Source organism: Myodes glareolus, chromosome 22 (genome assembly GCF_982192425.1).
Source record: "Myodes glareolus chromosome 22, mMyoGla1.1, whole genome shotgun sequence".
Taxonomy (NCBI): Eukaryota; Metazoa; Chordata; class Mammalia; order Rodentia; family Cricetidae; genus Myodes; species Myodes glareolus.
The window spans coordinates 20,102,920-20,118,918 of NC_142047.1; the positions used below are offsets into that span (position 1 = coordinate 20,102,920).

Here is a 15,999-nt window from a genome sequence, read left to right on the forward strand (position 1 = left end):
GTCATGATAAACTTCTTGTTATTTTAGAATATAGCTTACACTTTAATTATGCTGACATTTCAAGTGTGCACAAAAGTCAAGTCTCAACCCAGCTTTAGCAGCCCCTTTCTCTCTGGTGTCATCTCAGAGTCGTCTTGTCAGACTTTGGATTTCCCATTTAGAAATCAATGCACAGTGTTCATGCCTTGCATTTGGTGGATAACTCTTTTAAGTTTCTCTCCTTCTTTTAGTTTTATCATTCATATATTAGTCTTACACCTTTGTGATTACCCTGCCACCATCCCTCCCTCCCTTTGTGAAAAAAGCAATCCTTTACCTTGAATAGTTTTTTCAAATTCTGAAATTTATTGATTGCCTCTGAATTTTACTATTGCACCTAGTATGTTCTTTTCTCCTTGTTTTTTTTTCCTATAAGTTGGGCAAAACACTTTCTAAAAAATTATTTTATTTATTTTTATTTTTCAAGACAGGGTTTCTCTGTGTAGTTCTGGCTGTCCTGGAACTCATTTGTAGACCATCAACTCACAGAAATCTGCTTGCCTCTCTTGTGCTGGGATTAAAGGCATGCACCACCACTGCCTGGCTCTGTTATTTTTTAAAACACAACTTTTAAGAGTATCTATCTTCTTGAGCTGTCAGTTGATGATTAAAATACAGACACTACTTAAAAAGCATTACCCTATCACTGTAAACTGAGAGTTCTAACCCTAACAAGAAAAAAGCAATGTCATTGTTAACTACTAAGGAAACCTGGCTACTACAATCACAAGATGAAATTTAGGATTTTAATTTATAAATATTACAATGCACCGATAGGAAAAGAATGAAGGAAATGATGTCTCCATTTTAGGTTAAAAAAAAAAAAACCTCTGAAAATAAATCAAGACAAAATTCAGAAAAGATTTTAAGACTTGAGTGTAGTTTTTTTCTTCTCTAAGAGCAAGTCTTAGCTGGGTGTTGTAGTGTGGCACACACATATAATTCCAGCTCTGAAGATGTCTAGGGCCCCTAGTTAAGACCAGCATTGACTAAAACTAACAACTAGGACATCAGTTTACTATTGACAACTAAAACACCTTATAAATTTTGCTGTCAAGTTATTGCGTGATATTTGCTTCATATATTATCTTTTGTGACTGGAGAAATTCATTTTTTTATTCATTGATGTTTTGGCACTGGGATTGAACCTAGTGCATCAAGCGTGCCAAACAGCTACTGTATCACAAACCTACAGAAAAGTTGCAATGGATTAAAAGTTCTTTGGCCTTACCTCATTTTTGAACTAAGGTTGCAAATCTGATATTCCATATTCCCAAATACTTTAATAAATATTTCCTGCAAATAAGAACATTTTCTTACATAATCCTAGTGTAGTAAATGAGAAGTTAGTACCACAGCCACAGGTGCTTCTGTGCTGTCCTCGTCTCTTTGTTAATTTAGTACTTGTTTCTCATTCAGGGTGAGCTAGTATCTGTCAATACTTAAGACAGTGCCTGACACTAATTACTAAGTACATGTGAGCTCTTAATAATTTTATATATTTTGCAGTAATCAGTCTGGTCCCTGAGATCCTTTCCTTGAGACCAGGGCTGCAGCTCTGCCTTGACACTCCTTTCACACGCAGCCCAGCTTGGTCAGTCCTTCTAGGACTGTCCAGAGAGTGTTGAATTTTTCCTGTAACCTTTGAGTTTCTCAAAAGGAACAATGATAAAACAGTTTTCATACCAGTATCAGCTGACTTGCAAAGAACAGCTGGAAAGGGGGCATTAATAAAGAGATTAGTTTGAATTTTCAAGCAGTGAAGTTTTAACTATTTAAAGATATTGCTTACTAAAATAGTCTACTTTTTTATAGAAAGGAAAATTTTATCACTGATCAAATCAAGTGTATTGGCATATACCTTTAATCTTAGCACTCCAAGACAGAGGCAGGTGGATTGATTTCTGTGAGTTTCAGGAAGCAGAAGCTGACCCTGTCTCAAACAGGCAAACAAACAAAAATAAAACAAATTCAAATCAACTTGTTATTTATTTTTAACAAGATATTAAACTTAAATTTCATAGGTTCAGTTACAAAGATATGAAGAGTAAAGGCCAAAAAGATTGGGATTTTTTTTTGGGAAATCAGTGTGTCCAATGAAAATTATTTCACTTTTTAACTTAAAAAATCCGTTGTTTTGTTATTGCTGCCTTTGACACGTAAAGAGACAATTTCTGAACAAGTCACTTGTTAAGTGTTCATTTGCATGACCTACTCTTTAACCTGTTTTTTCAGCAGCAACTACTTTTAATAGTTTAAATATTTTGTTAGAATTTTTTGAAGTAATTTTCTCCAGTAAAAACTGTATTGGATTAAAAAAAATACTGAGCCACATGAGGGCAATCTCTACTGCTTTAGTTCCCAGATGGTTAAAAAAAAACTGTACTTTCATGTGTATTTTTAAAAACCTGACTGTAGAAAGTGGCAGATTGAGAGTTAATGTGCTAGAGAGGGAAGAACAGTCCATTGGGGGTTAAACTGCAGAGTCTAATGGAATAATAACTGGTAGCACCATCTGCTGGCCTACTTCCGCAGAAGGAGTCAGTATTTTTAACGACATCTCTAATATTCATGCTGATGCATTTTGATGCTTTGTGCATTCATTTCTTTCTGTGCTTTGTTGGAATCTGGCTATCTGCTTACAGCTACTGAGCTCTTAGGCGGGCTTGCAACCTTTGTCAGAGCTAAAGAGGATGAGCAGTGGATATAAACTTGCCAAGGCAGGAATGTGTTGATAAATCAAAATGTGTATTTGTGGACGGTTGTGCATCTCTTGGTTGCAGCTTGCTAAATAGGCCATTTAGGAATCTTCTTTCAATGCTTTTTTCTTGAGCACTGCCTGGGGTGGTGAAAAAAGCAGAGGGCAAGCCTTTGTCTGAAGCCAAAAATGTCTTCAGTGAAGAGGCCAAGAGGACGGGTAAGTGAAAGCCTGAATGAGTGGGAGGAGGAGGGGTTCTTTGGGCTAAAAGGCTAATGGGATTGAATAACCCTCCTCGTTACTGGCTGCTGCTGCGGGAGTCGCACTGCATCGCCATCTTGAGCTTGGTGCTGTTTTCTCAGTCTTGGTTATTTGTTGTAGCCTGTAGGCCTTGAGGAGGCATTTTAGTGATCCTGTGTAAGTCTTCCTGCCTTTTCTGGTGCTGTAGCACTGCTCTGAACCTTGATGAGACAGGTATAGAAAAGACACCCAGTAGAACAGACTGGAATCGGCGTGAAAATGTGTCTGGAAATTCCTGTTTTTTTTCTCTGCTGTAGTCAGAGGCATGTTTACGGGTAAGAACATAACAAAACTGTGATCTAAGCCTATATGGATGAATCCGTGTTTAGAGAGGAAATTCTTTGAAAATACTCTTTGTCTGCTTCCTGTGAGATTGCTAAAATATTAATAATTGTAATATAAAACTGTAAAACTTGTTTCTTTCCCACATTGCCTGAGCAAAATTAATGATAAAAGACAAAAATCCGTATTTAACTCTTTCATGAGAAAATGAAAACTTTCTTGATTTTAGAGATGAGAATGTCTGTTTTACTAACTAGCTACGTTCCTGCATTAAAATAATTTTGTGTTCTCTTCCTAGTCTTAAAACAGTGTCTTTATTTTTCTAAAACTCATTGTAAGGAGGAATGACTCTAAGTTACAATAGCTATTTCTGAATTGACTTAGTTCTGGAGGAAAGAAGAAAGAAAAGACTTTGATCCTAAATGCAGATAATAATTACGAGACAAAGTTAGAAATAACTGTATTTATAGGATAGGGTCCTAATCACCTAAAAGTGATGTAGAAATACCAACAAATCTATGTCTTTCCTTAACCTTTATTTACAAGTCAACTACTGAGCTGTTTACTTTGTACTGGTTTCCAGGTAAGCAGAATGTCTTACGTTTGCATTTGTTTGCTGGACTCCTGTCTTTGCTTATGTAATTTTAAAACTCTGTTTAGTCTTAAATTTTCAGATATTTATGGCAGTTTTTAATATACTTTGGTGTATTCTATTTTTAAAGTTGTTTGTTTCTTTCTCTAGCCTCCATCTTCCAAGAAGAGTGATGGTTCTGGGACATATACTAAGTTGCAGAATACCCAGGTGAGGGTCATCTCTGAGAAAAGGCCAAGAAAAAAGGTGGAATCGGAAAGCAAACAAGAAAAGGCTAATCGTATAATATCGGAGGCCATAGCAAGAGCAAAGGAACGTGGGGAACGTAATATTCCACGAGTAATGAGCCCCGAGAACTTTCCTAGTGCTTCAGTTGAAGGGAAAGAAGAAAAGAGAGGTCGAAGGATGAAATCTAAGCCAAAAGACAGAGACAACAAAAAAACAAAAACTTGTTCTAAGTTGAAAGAAAAGACAAAAATTGGGTAAGTTGATTATTAGTTAAATGTAATTTTTTAAAGTTTTCGTTGAAGTCTATAAGCTGTGTAATCTTTTTTCTGCTCTTGATTTGAGTGTGATATATGTACTCCATTAGGAGAGTTTTACATTGCTGGATACCAGGTACACTTTATTTCCATTTTTAATGAGTAATGTAATGCTAGTATCAAACAAATATTACTTTTGTGGATTTGGTATTTTGTGTATTTGTATTAATAAAAGAAAACTTGTAAGGGAGGGGAATAAAAATCCATATTTTTGTGACAGTTTCAAAGTAATTTTCTTTAAAAACACATCTGTAATTCTTTCAAGGTTGCTTTTCCCCTTAGTGGCATTGTCCCTCACTGGGTACCTAATAAATTAAAAGTATGATATAGAGTATTTTCTCTGAAGCCTTAACTACACAAGAACTCTGGACTGTCAATCAGAAATTATAATAGACATTTACTGATTTATTTTATGTAATAAAGAGGCCAGGTATTAATGCTTCAAGAGAATCCTAAGCGCAAAGAAATATTCACCATTTCTATTTATTAAGTTTTATTATTATATTTTTTTGTAATGCTAGGGGTCAAAACCCATCTTTGTTTTTTGTTTTAAAATTTCAAACCATGGTCTTAAATTATGCTAGACAAAAATATATGCTAGAGAAGCACCCTGTAGCTCACCTTCATTCCCAATGTCAATTCTATGGATTTTAATCTGATTGTTTATACATCTTCAAAAAATAAAGATCTGTATTCTTTGTATGTAAAGGCAAGCATAATATAAGACCATCATAGCTTGCAGTTGTTCTCAAAGGACCTAGTTAGTTATTTTTTGAAAAGCTTTCTATAGAATTTTGCATACAGTACTTTATCTAAGTTCTTTGTTAGTCACATACACACATACACAGAGAACATAGTGAAGAGAGAATTCCTCTGTTATGAGACTTGTGTAATTTGCTTACATTATTGCTATATAGGTTGCCTACGAATTGAATTCCTTACTTTCATTCTGATGCAGTCAAATAAATGCACTCTGTTCTCAACATATCAGTAAATAATCTTATTGATTGTACATTATTTGCTGACTTTTAAATATGTTGTCCCTATATTAGCAGTCGTCATAGCCAGCATAAATTGTGCTGAGCTTCTTTTTTAAGGTTTATTTCTTTGTGTTCTATGTGTGCATGAGTGTATGCATGTATAGTAGGTTTTGGGCCTCCATGTAGATGCTGGAAACTGAACCTAGGTCCTCAATAAGAGAAATAAGCACTCTTAACCATTGAGCCATCACTTCAGCCCTACTTACTCATTTTTTTAAAAGTTTTTGTTCATTTGTTTTTAATGAAAGTATCTGTTTTTACAAAATTATACCTTAACTTAGGAAGCCTACATTTCACCTTTCACTATACTAATAGTTAATATTGTTACTTTTTAAAAATTTAATTTTTTTTGGAGGGGAGAGGGTGTTTCAAGACAGGGTTTTTCTGTGCAACATTCCTGTCTGTTGTTGTATTCACTCTACAGACTGGGCTGGCCTTGAACTCACGGAGATTCGCCTGCTTCTGCCTTCCTGGTGCTGGGATTAAAGGCATGTGCAACCAACCCCTGGCTGTTAAGATTTTTCTCATTTTAAACTGTTCAGAGATAGGGGTGGAGAAATGTAGTATTCAGAAGGCTAATACTTTGAAAAAAAGTGATGTTGAAATTGGTAGATGAGCTCCAGAAGCTATAAAAACTGTTATTTGCTTTAACTCTGAGGATGAAGACCCAAGCACCTAGAAACAAATGATTCCAGACCTGAATCTGATTTAAAAGAAAAAATTTTAGGCACAGAAAGTAAAGATAGTAACAATTAAATCAAAGAGAAACATGGGTTTTTAAAAATGTGATTTAATATTGTTGGAAATAGTAACATTGCCATGGGCTCTTTGGAAGTAAAATGGGTTTGTTGTTCTTTTTCAGTTTTATTTTATTTTTTTGTGACTGGCCTGGAACCTATTATGTAGACCAGGCTGGTCTCAAACTTTATGTAAACTTTCTGCCTCTGCCTCCTCTGTTCTAGGACGACAGGCAAGTGCACTGTGCTTAGCTGCAGCTCATTCTTTAAGAGTTGTGTTTTTGTTAAAAGGAAGTAGAATATTTAAAATACAATGTGATACTATTTCACGATTTCTTTATTGCTTCCTCGCCTCCTTTCTCTCCCTTGCCCCTAAGTATGCCAATCTCTAGTAAGCAGAAAAAGGTATTTGGAGAAAATTGTACTGAAAGCTTTTGTTGTTGTTGTTTTTGTTTTTTTGTATTTTGCATTTTGCTTTTCTTTCTTAATTAACTGCATGTCAATATACTAAGTAATCACTACAAAGAAAAATGTGAGAATGTATTTAGGCTTTGTGACAGTTTATTGTCTGGCTGGACATTAACCCAACATAGTTAGGTTAGCAAGTACTCTACAAGTAAACTATATCCTTATCCCTAACCCCTTTAATATTTGAATTCTTGGTTAGTTACAGGCAAGTAAGTAAAATTGAATTTTACCTGCTTATTATGAAGTTATCACAGTAAATAAAACTTAATTATCTTTATCATCAAGAGATTAAAAAATATTCTTGTACATCAAAAAAAGAGTAAAATATTTTAAGTTACATTTGTGTGTGTGTGGCATGGTTGTGTATATGAGTGTCCATGTGTATGTGTACGTGCATATGTATGTAAATGTATGTACATGCATATGTGTTTACATGTGTGCATGAATGCATATGTGCATGCATAGAAACTTAGAAGACAACTTGTAGTTATCTGTTCTCTCTTCTCACCCATGGGTCTTAGGGATCAAACTCAGGTCATTCATGCTTGGCAGCAAATTCTTTAGCCATTGAATCATCTCACCAAAGTGGAATAAAATATATTAATACTTCATTATTATGTATTCTAATAAGGCGATGTGCTTTATTGTTTTAGTTGCTGAGTTGGCTACGTAGAAATTCATAGAAATCAGCCAGCCTCTGCCTCTCAGGTGCTGGTATTAAAGGGCTGCAGTATAATGCCCAGCTCCCAGTCCTTGTTTTTAATTGATATGTGAGGAGTTAACCAATTAAAGATCAGTTTTATCTACTATTTTATAATGCATGAATATTTCCTTTTGAAGAAATCAATTTTCCTGTTAATTTTAGGAGAATTGTTCTACTAATATCAAATTATTGACACCAATAATTTTGAAGATAATTCATGCTTCATCCTAACCCTTTTCCCATCCCCACAGTGTTAAATATAAATTGTAAAAAGTGTATTTGGAGACTGGAGAGATGTCTAAGTGGTTAGGAGAGGGTACTGCTCTTGCAGAAGATGTTAGTGCAGTTTCCAGCACTTGCATCAGGAGGCTCGCAATTGCTTGTAACTCCAGTTCCAGGGGATCCATGCCCTCTTCTGGCCTCTGCGGGTACAGCACTCGTAAGTACATAGCCGTGGTAACTTAAAAGTAAATGAAATCTTAAAAAATAAAAAGTACATTTGTAAGTCATAATTTATTGATGACGGCTAGTCAGAATTGATATTTATTTACCTCATAGATGTGATTTGCTATAAACCAGGAATATTACTCTGAAGAAAAATCATTGCTTTAGTATATATGAAGATTTTGTTTTGTTTTGGTTTAGTTTTTGTTTGCTTGTTTTGTTTTTCAAGACAGGGCTTCTCTGTAGCTTTGGAGCCTGTCATGGAACTCACTCTGTAGACCAGGTTGGCCTCGAACTCACAGAGATTCTCCTGCCTTTGCCTCCCAAGTGCTGGGATTAAAGGTGTGTGCCACCACTACCCGGCGAAATTTTTTTATTTTTATAGCTTGATGTGCTTTTTGTTTTTTGGTGTGTGTATGTAGTGTAGTGAAGTATATGTGTTTGTATGGGTGTGTGAGAGAGAATGTGTCTACACATGGTGTGCATGTAGCGGCCAGAGGTCTTTGTCAGGTGTCCTCCTCAACCACTCTCCACCTTAGTTTTGGAGACAGACTCTCATTGCACCTGGGGCTCACTGGTTTGACTAGACTGGCTGCCAGGGAGTTTCAGGGACTTGCCTGTATCTGCAGGTAAGTGCCGCCGGTACAGCAAGCACCTTAGCAATTGAGCCATCTCCCAAGTCTGAGTCCCTAGATTGATTTTATTCATTTGTATGTGTTTAGTATGTCTGTGTGGTATGTATGCTTGCATGTGGTACTACTATATGTGAAGGCCACTGAATGTGGAGGCAAGGTTGATGTCATGTTACTTTCCACATTATTTACTGAAGCAATTTCTCACTTAATTTCAAATTTGCCAGTTCTGTCAGCCTAGTTAGCCAGATTGCCCTGGAGATCCTGGGATTGCAGGCAGGCTACTTGTATGTGTAGTGGGTAGAAGTGGGGAACTCTGGTCCTCATTGTTGTATGACAGGCATCCACTGAACAATCTGTATGTATGTGTGCCTGTGAAGGTTTATTTGCAGCACATGTGCCCAGGTGCCCTCGAAGATCAGAGGGCATCAGATCCTCTAGAACTAAAGTTACAGACAGTTGGGGACCATCTGATGCGGGTACTAGGAACCAAATCCAGGTCTTCTGAATAAGTTGTATTCTCTCAACTGTTGAGACATCTCTCTATCCCCTACATTGATACATTCAAAATGTGAACATAGAACAAAGAATGCTTTTTAGAACTCTTCATATATAGTAATTCTGAGGCTTAGCTTGGGTGTACTGCATTATAATGTGATTAAATTCATTTGTGTGTCAGTAAGAAAGAAAAGGGTTTCCAGTTAAGCTGTGACAGAGTAGTAAAAGAATCTTGGTTGTAGAGATGTTGCATGAGGTTCTTTATTTTTTTTCATTTTATATGTACATTTTTTAAGAATTAAAATTTGCTGGATATGGTGGTGTACGCCCTTAACTCCAGCACTCCTGAAATAGAAGCAGTTGGATCTCTGTGAGTTCAAAGATAGCCTGGTCTACAGTGCAAATTCTGGGACACTAGAGCTGTTTGTTACACAGAGAAACCTTGTCTCCAAAAACCAACAAAACAAACAAACAAACAAAATAAATAAATAAATAAATTAAAATTCAGCCGTGCTGTCAGTCATGATGGTGCATGCTTTGATCCCAGCACTTAGGAGAAAGAAGTAGGCCAGATCTCTGAATTTGAAAGCAGCCTCTTCTATGTAGTGAGTTTCAGGATGGCCAGTGCTTCATAGAGAGACCCTGTCTCAAAAAATAAAAACAAGCTGTGCATAAACATGTTGAATGATTGTGTAGATTCTTAATAGTTATTTATATGACACGAAAAAGGCAACATTCAGCTCTGGCCAGGAAATAATGAAAAATTAAAGTTACCAAAAACTTACTATACAATATTCTTTCACATATTTAAGGATTACTATTTTTTTGTTTGTTTGTGTTTGTTTTTTTCGAGACAGGGTTTTCTTGTGTAGCCCTGGCTGTCCTGGAACTTGCCCTGTAGATCAGGCTGGTCTCGAACTCATAGAGATCCACCTGTCTCTGCCTCTAGTGATAGGATTAAAGATGTGTATCACCATTTTCCAGGATTGCTGTTTTAACTAAAATAAGAAACCCATTTAGTACTTGCTTTTTCTTAATGATATCTTGAACGGACTTTTTAGATATGTGCACTGTGATCCTAGCTCATGTGTTTATACTTGTGGAGCAAGCATTTACTCACTGAGCCTTTTCCTAGCCCCCAAATGTATGTATTTATGTATGTGTGGATGTGTGTGGGGGTGTGTACATATATGTGTTGGTTTATTGAGTGAGAAAGAGAGAGGGAGAGTTGTTTTTGTTTATGAGGACAGGGTTGGTTTCTCTGTGTAGCTCTGGTTTTCATGGAACTTGCTCTGTTAACCAGGCTGGCCTCGAGTTTAGAGATCTGCATGTTTCTTCCTGTAGTGCTAGGATTAAAGGTGTTTTCACCATTCCTGGCTAGAAAAATAAATGTTTTTGATGCCTTTTAAAATGACTTCATTTCTTTTTACTTACCTGACAAAACCAAAATAATGTAAAATATTATTTTTGTCTGTTTTCTATGCTTACAGTTATGTGGGTAGTTCTTGTTTTGGTTTGGGTTAATTAAGACAGGGTATTGCTTTATAATTCAAGCTGGCTTTGAACTCATAGTCCTCTGCCTCATCCTCCTACATGTGGAGGATCACAAGTGTGAATAATTCATACCAAGTGTGATAGGCGTATTAATCACAGCATATGGACTAATTGAATAAGATTCATTGTCCAATTATTGCAATGAGAGAATCAACAGGGGGCAATTACAGCTTGACACAGCGTCGAGCTTAGCCTGTTAACAGAATCTACTAATAATGAGCAGGCTGGATGTAGATGAGTGCATAAATTACACTCAAAATCAAATGCAGACACATCAGGTGTAGACACTATACTTAACAAATTAAGAGTTCAATTTTATACCATAGTTTCACATTTCTTTTTTCTGTCTGAAACTGTTTAGATATTTAGGGGTGTTTGACTGGTTTTGCCTGAATATCTGTTGTTAGTTTGCTAACATTAATAACAGATCCTTTTAATATTGTTGTTGAGACAGTGTCTCGCCATGTGACTGGTTGGCCTGAAACTCACTCTGTAGACCAGGTTGGCCTCACACTCACAGAAGTCTACCTGCTTCTGCCTCCTGAGTGCTGGGATTAAGGGCACTTGGCTCCTTTAATGTTTTTTAAAACCAAAAGTTGAATAAAGAATGAATTATTTAGTTGTTTCATACTATGTTGCTTTATTTTGTGAATATTTCTTCTTGAATTACAAGATCATTGTATTTGATGAATGCATTTACAATGAAAATATGTTGTTATTTATAATTAAGTTTAAATGTAGAATTAATTCAGGATGTTCTACAACATTTGGCTATTTGTTTATCTGACTTTCTCCTGTTTGTATATTCAATCATCTGAGTTCCTGTGGATACCATTTATAGCTGTCTGTTGTCACTGTACAGCCAGTAAAGATAGACCTCTGATTGCTTAAAGTCATGCAGACTTTTTGGATAAAAATTTACCAATAATAGCATTTCAGATTTCTCTGTTCATCAAGCTTTATTAATATATTTATTATATATATTATATTTATTGACTGTCTGAATAAGAGGTCTCATAGCAACTTAGTAACAACTTTTGTTGTTCTGTTTGTTTTGTTTTGCTTTTTAATAGATTTGTGATCTTGACAATTTTGTCTTATATTAGGTTACATTATAATTACATTATATTATATTAACTCTCCCTGTCTACTGAAACAGATTCCTGCTCTGACTGTTTTAGAGTTTTTCTCAGAATTAACAACTAGTATAGGCAAATGAACTTTAAAAATTTCAGTGTAGTATAAATAAAAAGTCTTGAGCCTGGGCATGGTGATGCACACCTTTAATCCAGCACTCTGGATGCAACACTCTGGAGAGAAACCCTGTCTCAAAAACAAATGAAAAAATAAAAAACGAAACAAACAAAAAAACCCCAAACAGTTCTCTTGAATATTTATTCCTAATTTTCTTTGATGACTGACTACTTAGGGAGAATTATTTAAAACTAGAGCCCACTGTGCTAATGTACCTTTAGTCCCCCACTTCTGGACCTGAAATAATTCCTAGATTTGAATCCTTAGGGTTGGAATCCACAAATCTCAGGTTTCTTTTCCTTGCTTGATTTTATACATTGGTTGTGGTTTAGATTTTTACTTTTTAATTTGAAATAATTTCAGGCTTGCAAAACATGTTTAGAGTTCTTTTAGACTTTTCTCTCAATTTCCTCAAATATTGACATTTTATGTAACCATAGCACAAGTATCAAAACTAGGAAATAAACATTTGTACTGTTCTGGTAACTGTAGGCAGAGTTCCTCTTTGTCTCAGCACCTGCTCCCAAATAACCACAAAGAGGCTTAATATTAGCTGGAGAGATGGCTCAGAGGTTAAGAGCACTGACTGCTCTTCCAGAGGTCCTGAGCTCAATTCTCAACAACCACATGGTGGTTCACAACCTTCTGTAATGAGATCTGGTGCCCTCTTTTGGCTTTGCAGGCATACATGTAGGCAGAATACTGTATAAATAATAAATAAACCTTAAAAAAAAAGAGGCTTGCCAGGCAGTGGTGGCTTATGCCTTTAATTTCAGCACTTGGGAAGCAGAAGCAGACAGATCTCTGTGGTTTGAGGCCAGCCTGGTCTACAAGAGCTAGTTCCGGGACAGGCTCCAAAGCTACAGAGAAACTCTGTCTCAGAAAAAGTGTGTGTGTGTGTGTGTGTGTGTGTGTGTGTGTGTGTGTGTGTGAGAGAGAGAGAGAGAGAGAGAGAGAGAGAGAGAGAGAGAGACTTAAAATTAATAATAAATGCATAAATGTTTGGCCCCTAACTCAGGCTTGTTACTAACTAGCTTTTACAACTTAAATTAACCCATTTCTATTAATCTGTGTGTTCACCTGTGGTTCATGGTTTTTACCTCTCCTATATGTCCTGCTTCTCAGTATCCTTAATCTGGTTTTCTAGTCGAACCTTATCCTGTCAACTATTGGCGAGTGAGCTTCTTTATTAATCACACAGTATAATGGCATATTCCACAGTTAACTAATCCACTAGCTCCACTTCCAATACTGTTTTTCTTTTTGCCTCTGTTTTAACAGCCACTCTAAGACAGGGTCTTGCTATGTAGTCAAACTTGCTTCAAATTCCCATTCCTCCTGCCTCTGTAGTGTTCCATGTAAGTAACCATGGTTTTAAATCTTCAAATATATATATGCTTCTACCTAGAATTAAGATAATCAAAAATTATTTCAAGTATCAGAATAACTTTTTTATCATGAAACTGTGTCATTTGTAAACAGAAAAGATACGTAAAATTTTAAGACTTAAACTTAGTAAACTACTAGATCTGAAATATATGCTACCACATTAGGGTATGTATGCCTGCAAGCCAAAGATGGCATCAGATTGTGAGCTGCCTTGTGGGTGCTGGGGAATGAACCCAGGTTCTTTGAAAGAACAGCCAGAGCACTTGACCACTGAGACATCTCTCTGGCCCCTTATAGTCATTTATAATTTTAAAAAATGATTAAACGTCTGTCTTCGTCCAAGGTTGTTTGTTTGTTTGAGACAGGGTCTCATATGTAGCCCTGACTGGCCTGAAATTCAGCATATAAACCAGACTTGCCTCTCACTCAGGGAGATCTGCTTGCCTTTTGCCTCCCAATTGCTGGGATTATAGGCATGTATCACCATATCTGGCTCAATATGGTGTCTAGATAATCAGGAAATATAAGATATAAGAGTCTGCTGCTAACATATTATTTTGTAGCAAATGTTTGTCTTTTATTGTGTGTACGTACATATGTGTGTGAGTGCATATGTGTCGTAGCATGTGCGTGGAGATCAGGGGACAATTTGAGAGATTCAGTTCTATCCTTCCACTAGGTGGCTCCTAAGTATTAAACCCAGGTTTTTAGAACTGTCAGCAAGTGGTCTTCATCTTGCCAGCTCACATTTTTTTTTCAAATAAGTAAAGTACACTTAATTATAAAAAGTGCCATAAATGCATCAATCAATACATTTTTACAACCGTCATAGGGAATTATATTCTGTGTCTGATCACAGTGCTGTGCAGAACAGTAGCTGGCTTATACCAATACCACAAGTGCATGTCAGTGTGCAAGAGGAATACTTCAGCTTCTCGATAATCTTAGAAGACCATCGATGGCTAAAATGTTACATGGTTTGTGACTAGATAAATTTAGGTTGGACAACAGTTTGGAAAAGACAAAAACTTAAAGAGTAGGTAGAGGAAAACTCACAGAGATTTGCTTGTCTCTGTCTCCCAATAGCTGGGATTAAAGGCATATGCCACAACCGCCTGGTGAAGAATTCCTTTTTTTAAAAAAACTTATTTATTTTATTTTTTATATATATGTGTGTTTTTTCTCACCATGTGTGTCTGTGTATCATGTACATTCTGAAACTAGAGTTATGGGTGTTTGTGAGCTAGGAATATGAGTGCACCGAGATCCTCTGTAAGAACAAGTGCTCTTAAACACTGACCATCCCCCTGCCTCTGCCTCTCAAGTGCTGAGATTGAAGGATAGTGCCACTGCCGTCCAGCTGGCCCTTGTATTTTAAAGGTTGTTTGCTGCTACAGATTGTAGTACTTCAGGCTTTAGAGTGGGTAATATTTAATTTCTGTCTATTATTTAAGTTTTTTAAATTTTACTGATTTTGTGTGGGTGGAGAATACAAGGATGCCATGGTGTACATGTGAATTTCATAGGACGACTTGGGAATTGTTTCTTCCTTCCATCATGTGGTCTTAGGAATTGAACTCAAGCCATCTGTGAGCAAGAAGCCTTCCTCATTGAACCATGTTGCCAGTCTGTCTCTATTTTTTTCCTTTATTTTTATCGTGTGTATACGGGTGTATGTGGGTACACCATGTGCAGAAAAGGATATCAGTTTTCCTGGGACTGGATTTATAGTCAGTTGTGAGCTGCCGTAGTGGGTGCTGGTAATTTAACAACTGAACTATTGCTCTAGCCTTCCCCACCCCCAATTCTCTACTCTTAATCTACAGTATTGTGAACAAATTACTTATTTTTTCTAAGTGCATTTTGGTCTCTTTATACTCCTTGCCTGTGCATCTGAGCATCAAATAAAAGAGAATATTTAAAGTTAGCAAAGAAGCTAACCCAAGACCTGAGTAAGTGCAAGCCGTGAATATAAACCTTAGTTCTAAGAATTGAGGTTATTTTGGATTGAGAAATGAAAATGAAATGACATTGAAGTTGTAAATGAGGAGGAAGAGCCAGATGATGTCACAGCAGATAATAAGTATGTCTTTTGGGCAGCTTTGTGTTTTAGGAGGAAAAACAGTAAGAAAAATGCCTAAGTAAGGGAGGAAATAAGCAATGAAAGTGACAAGATGGAAGAAGTGTGACTATGGCTGGTTCCTTCACTTTGTTCAGATTATTCTGTATCTCCTTTGCTTTTCTGGCTCCAAATGTAACTATACTTTTTCTCTTCTTTACTTTTTTCCTCACATATTCACAAGAATGCTAGTTAGAAGACAAGTAAGAATTAACATTATCTTGTTGAACATATCAAATCAGAGGGCAAAAAGTTATGTACAAGTTTTTGTTACGACACATCTTTGCCTGAGACTGTCTTATCAGTTTTACACCCGTATCTTCACTCTTCATTCACAGTGCTGTGGCCCTAGATTGTTGTCTGTTTTGTATGAACTGTCCTTTGCTTTTCCAGTCGTGTCTCTGGCTTACACTTCACTCCTTCTGGTCACAGTACTCCCTTCTTTAAAAATTCCTATCCCATCCAAAAAAAAAAAAAAAAAAAAAACCAAAAACTTACCCCTTAATATTGTTTCTTTTTTTTTAAATTCACTGAAATATATCTCAGGACCTACTCTTTAGGTAGTGTCTTATTCTATAGAACATAAAAGCTGTCTTTGCCTGTCGTTACAAGGCCGTCTGTGGTCCTCACCGTGTAGTTGTCCCACCCTCGCTTTCTCTTTCCTTGTGCTCTACTCACTATTCCTGCCGTACATTTTCCTCGCTTTCT

General features: G+C 36.4%; 1 protein-coding gene across 12 annotated transcripts in view; it reads left to right on the forward strand.

The window, feature by feature from the left end:
• Positions 1-15,999, forward strand: part of Chd9 (chromodomain helicase DNA binding protein 9) — a 213,960-nt gene that overhangs the window by 111,341 nt on the left and 86,620 nt on the right. For 9 of the 12 annotated variants that reach the window (XM_087900364.1, XM_087900367.1, XM_087900368.1 and 6 more), the window contains one exon: positions 4,062-4,393. In XM_087900364.1, coding sequence (XP_087756490.1) covers positions 4,062-4,393 — 332 coding nt within the window. Of the gene's footprint in view, positions 1-2,598; positions 2,957-3,109; positions 3,313-4,061; positions 4,394-15,999 lie in introns of those variants that run through there. The other 3 variants (XM_048426746.3, XM_048426747.3, XM_048426748.3) reach the window with 2 other exon arrangements.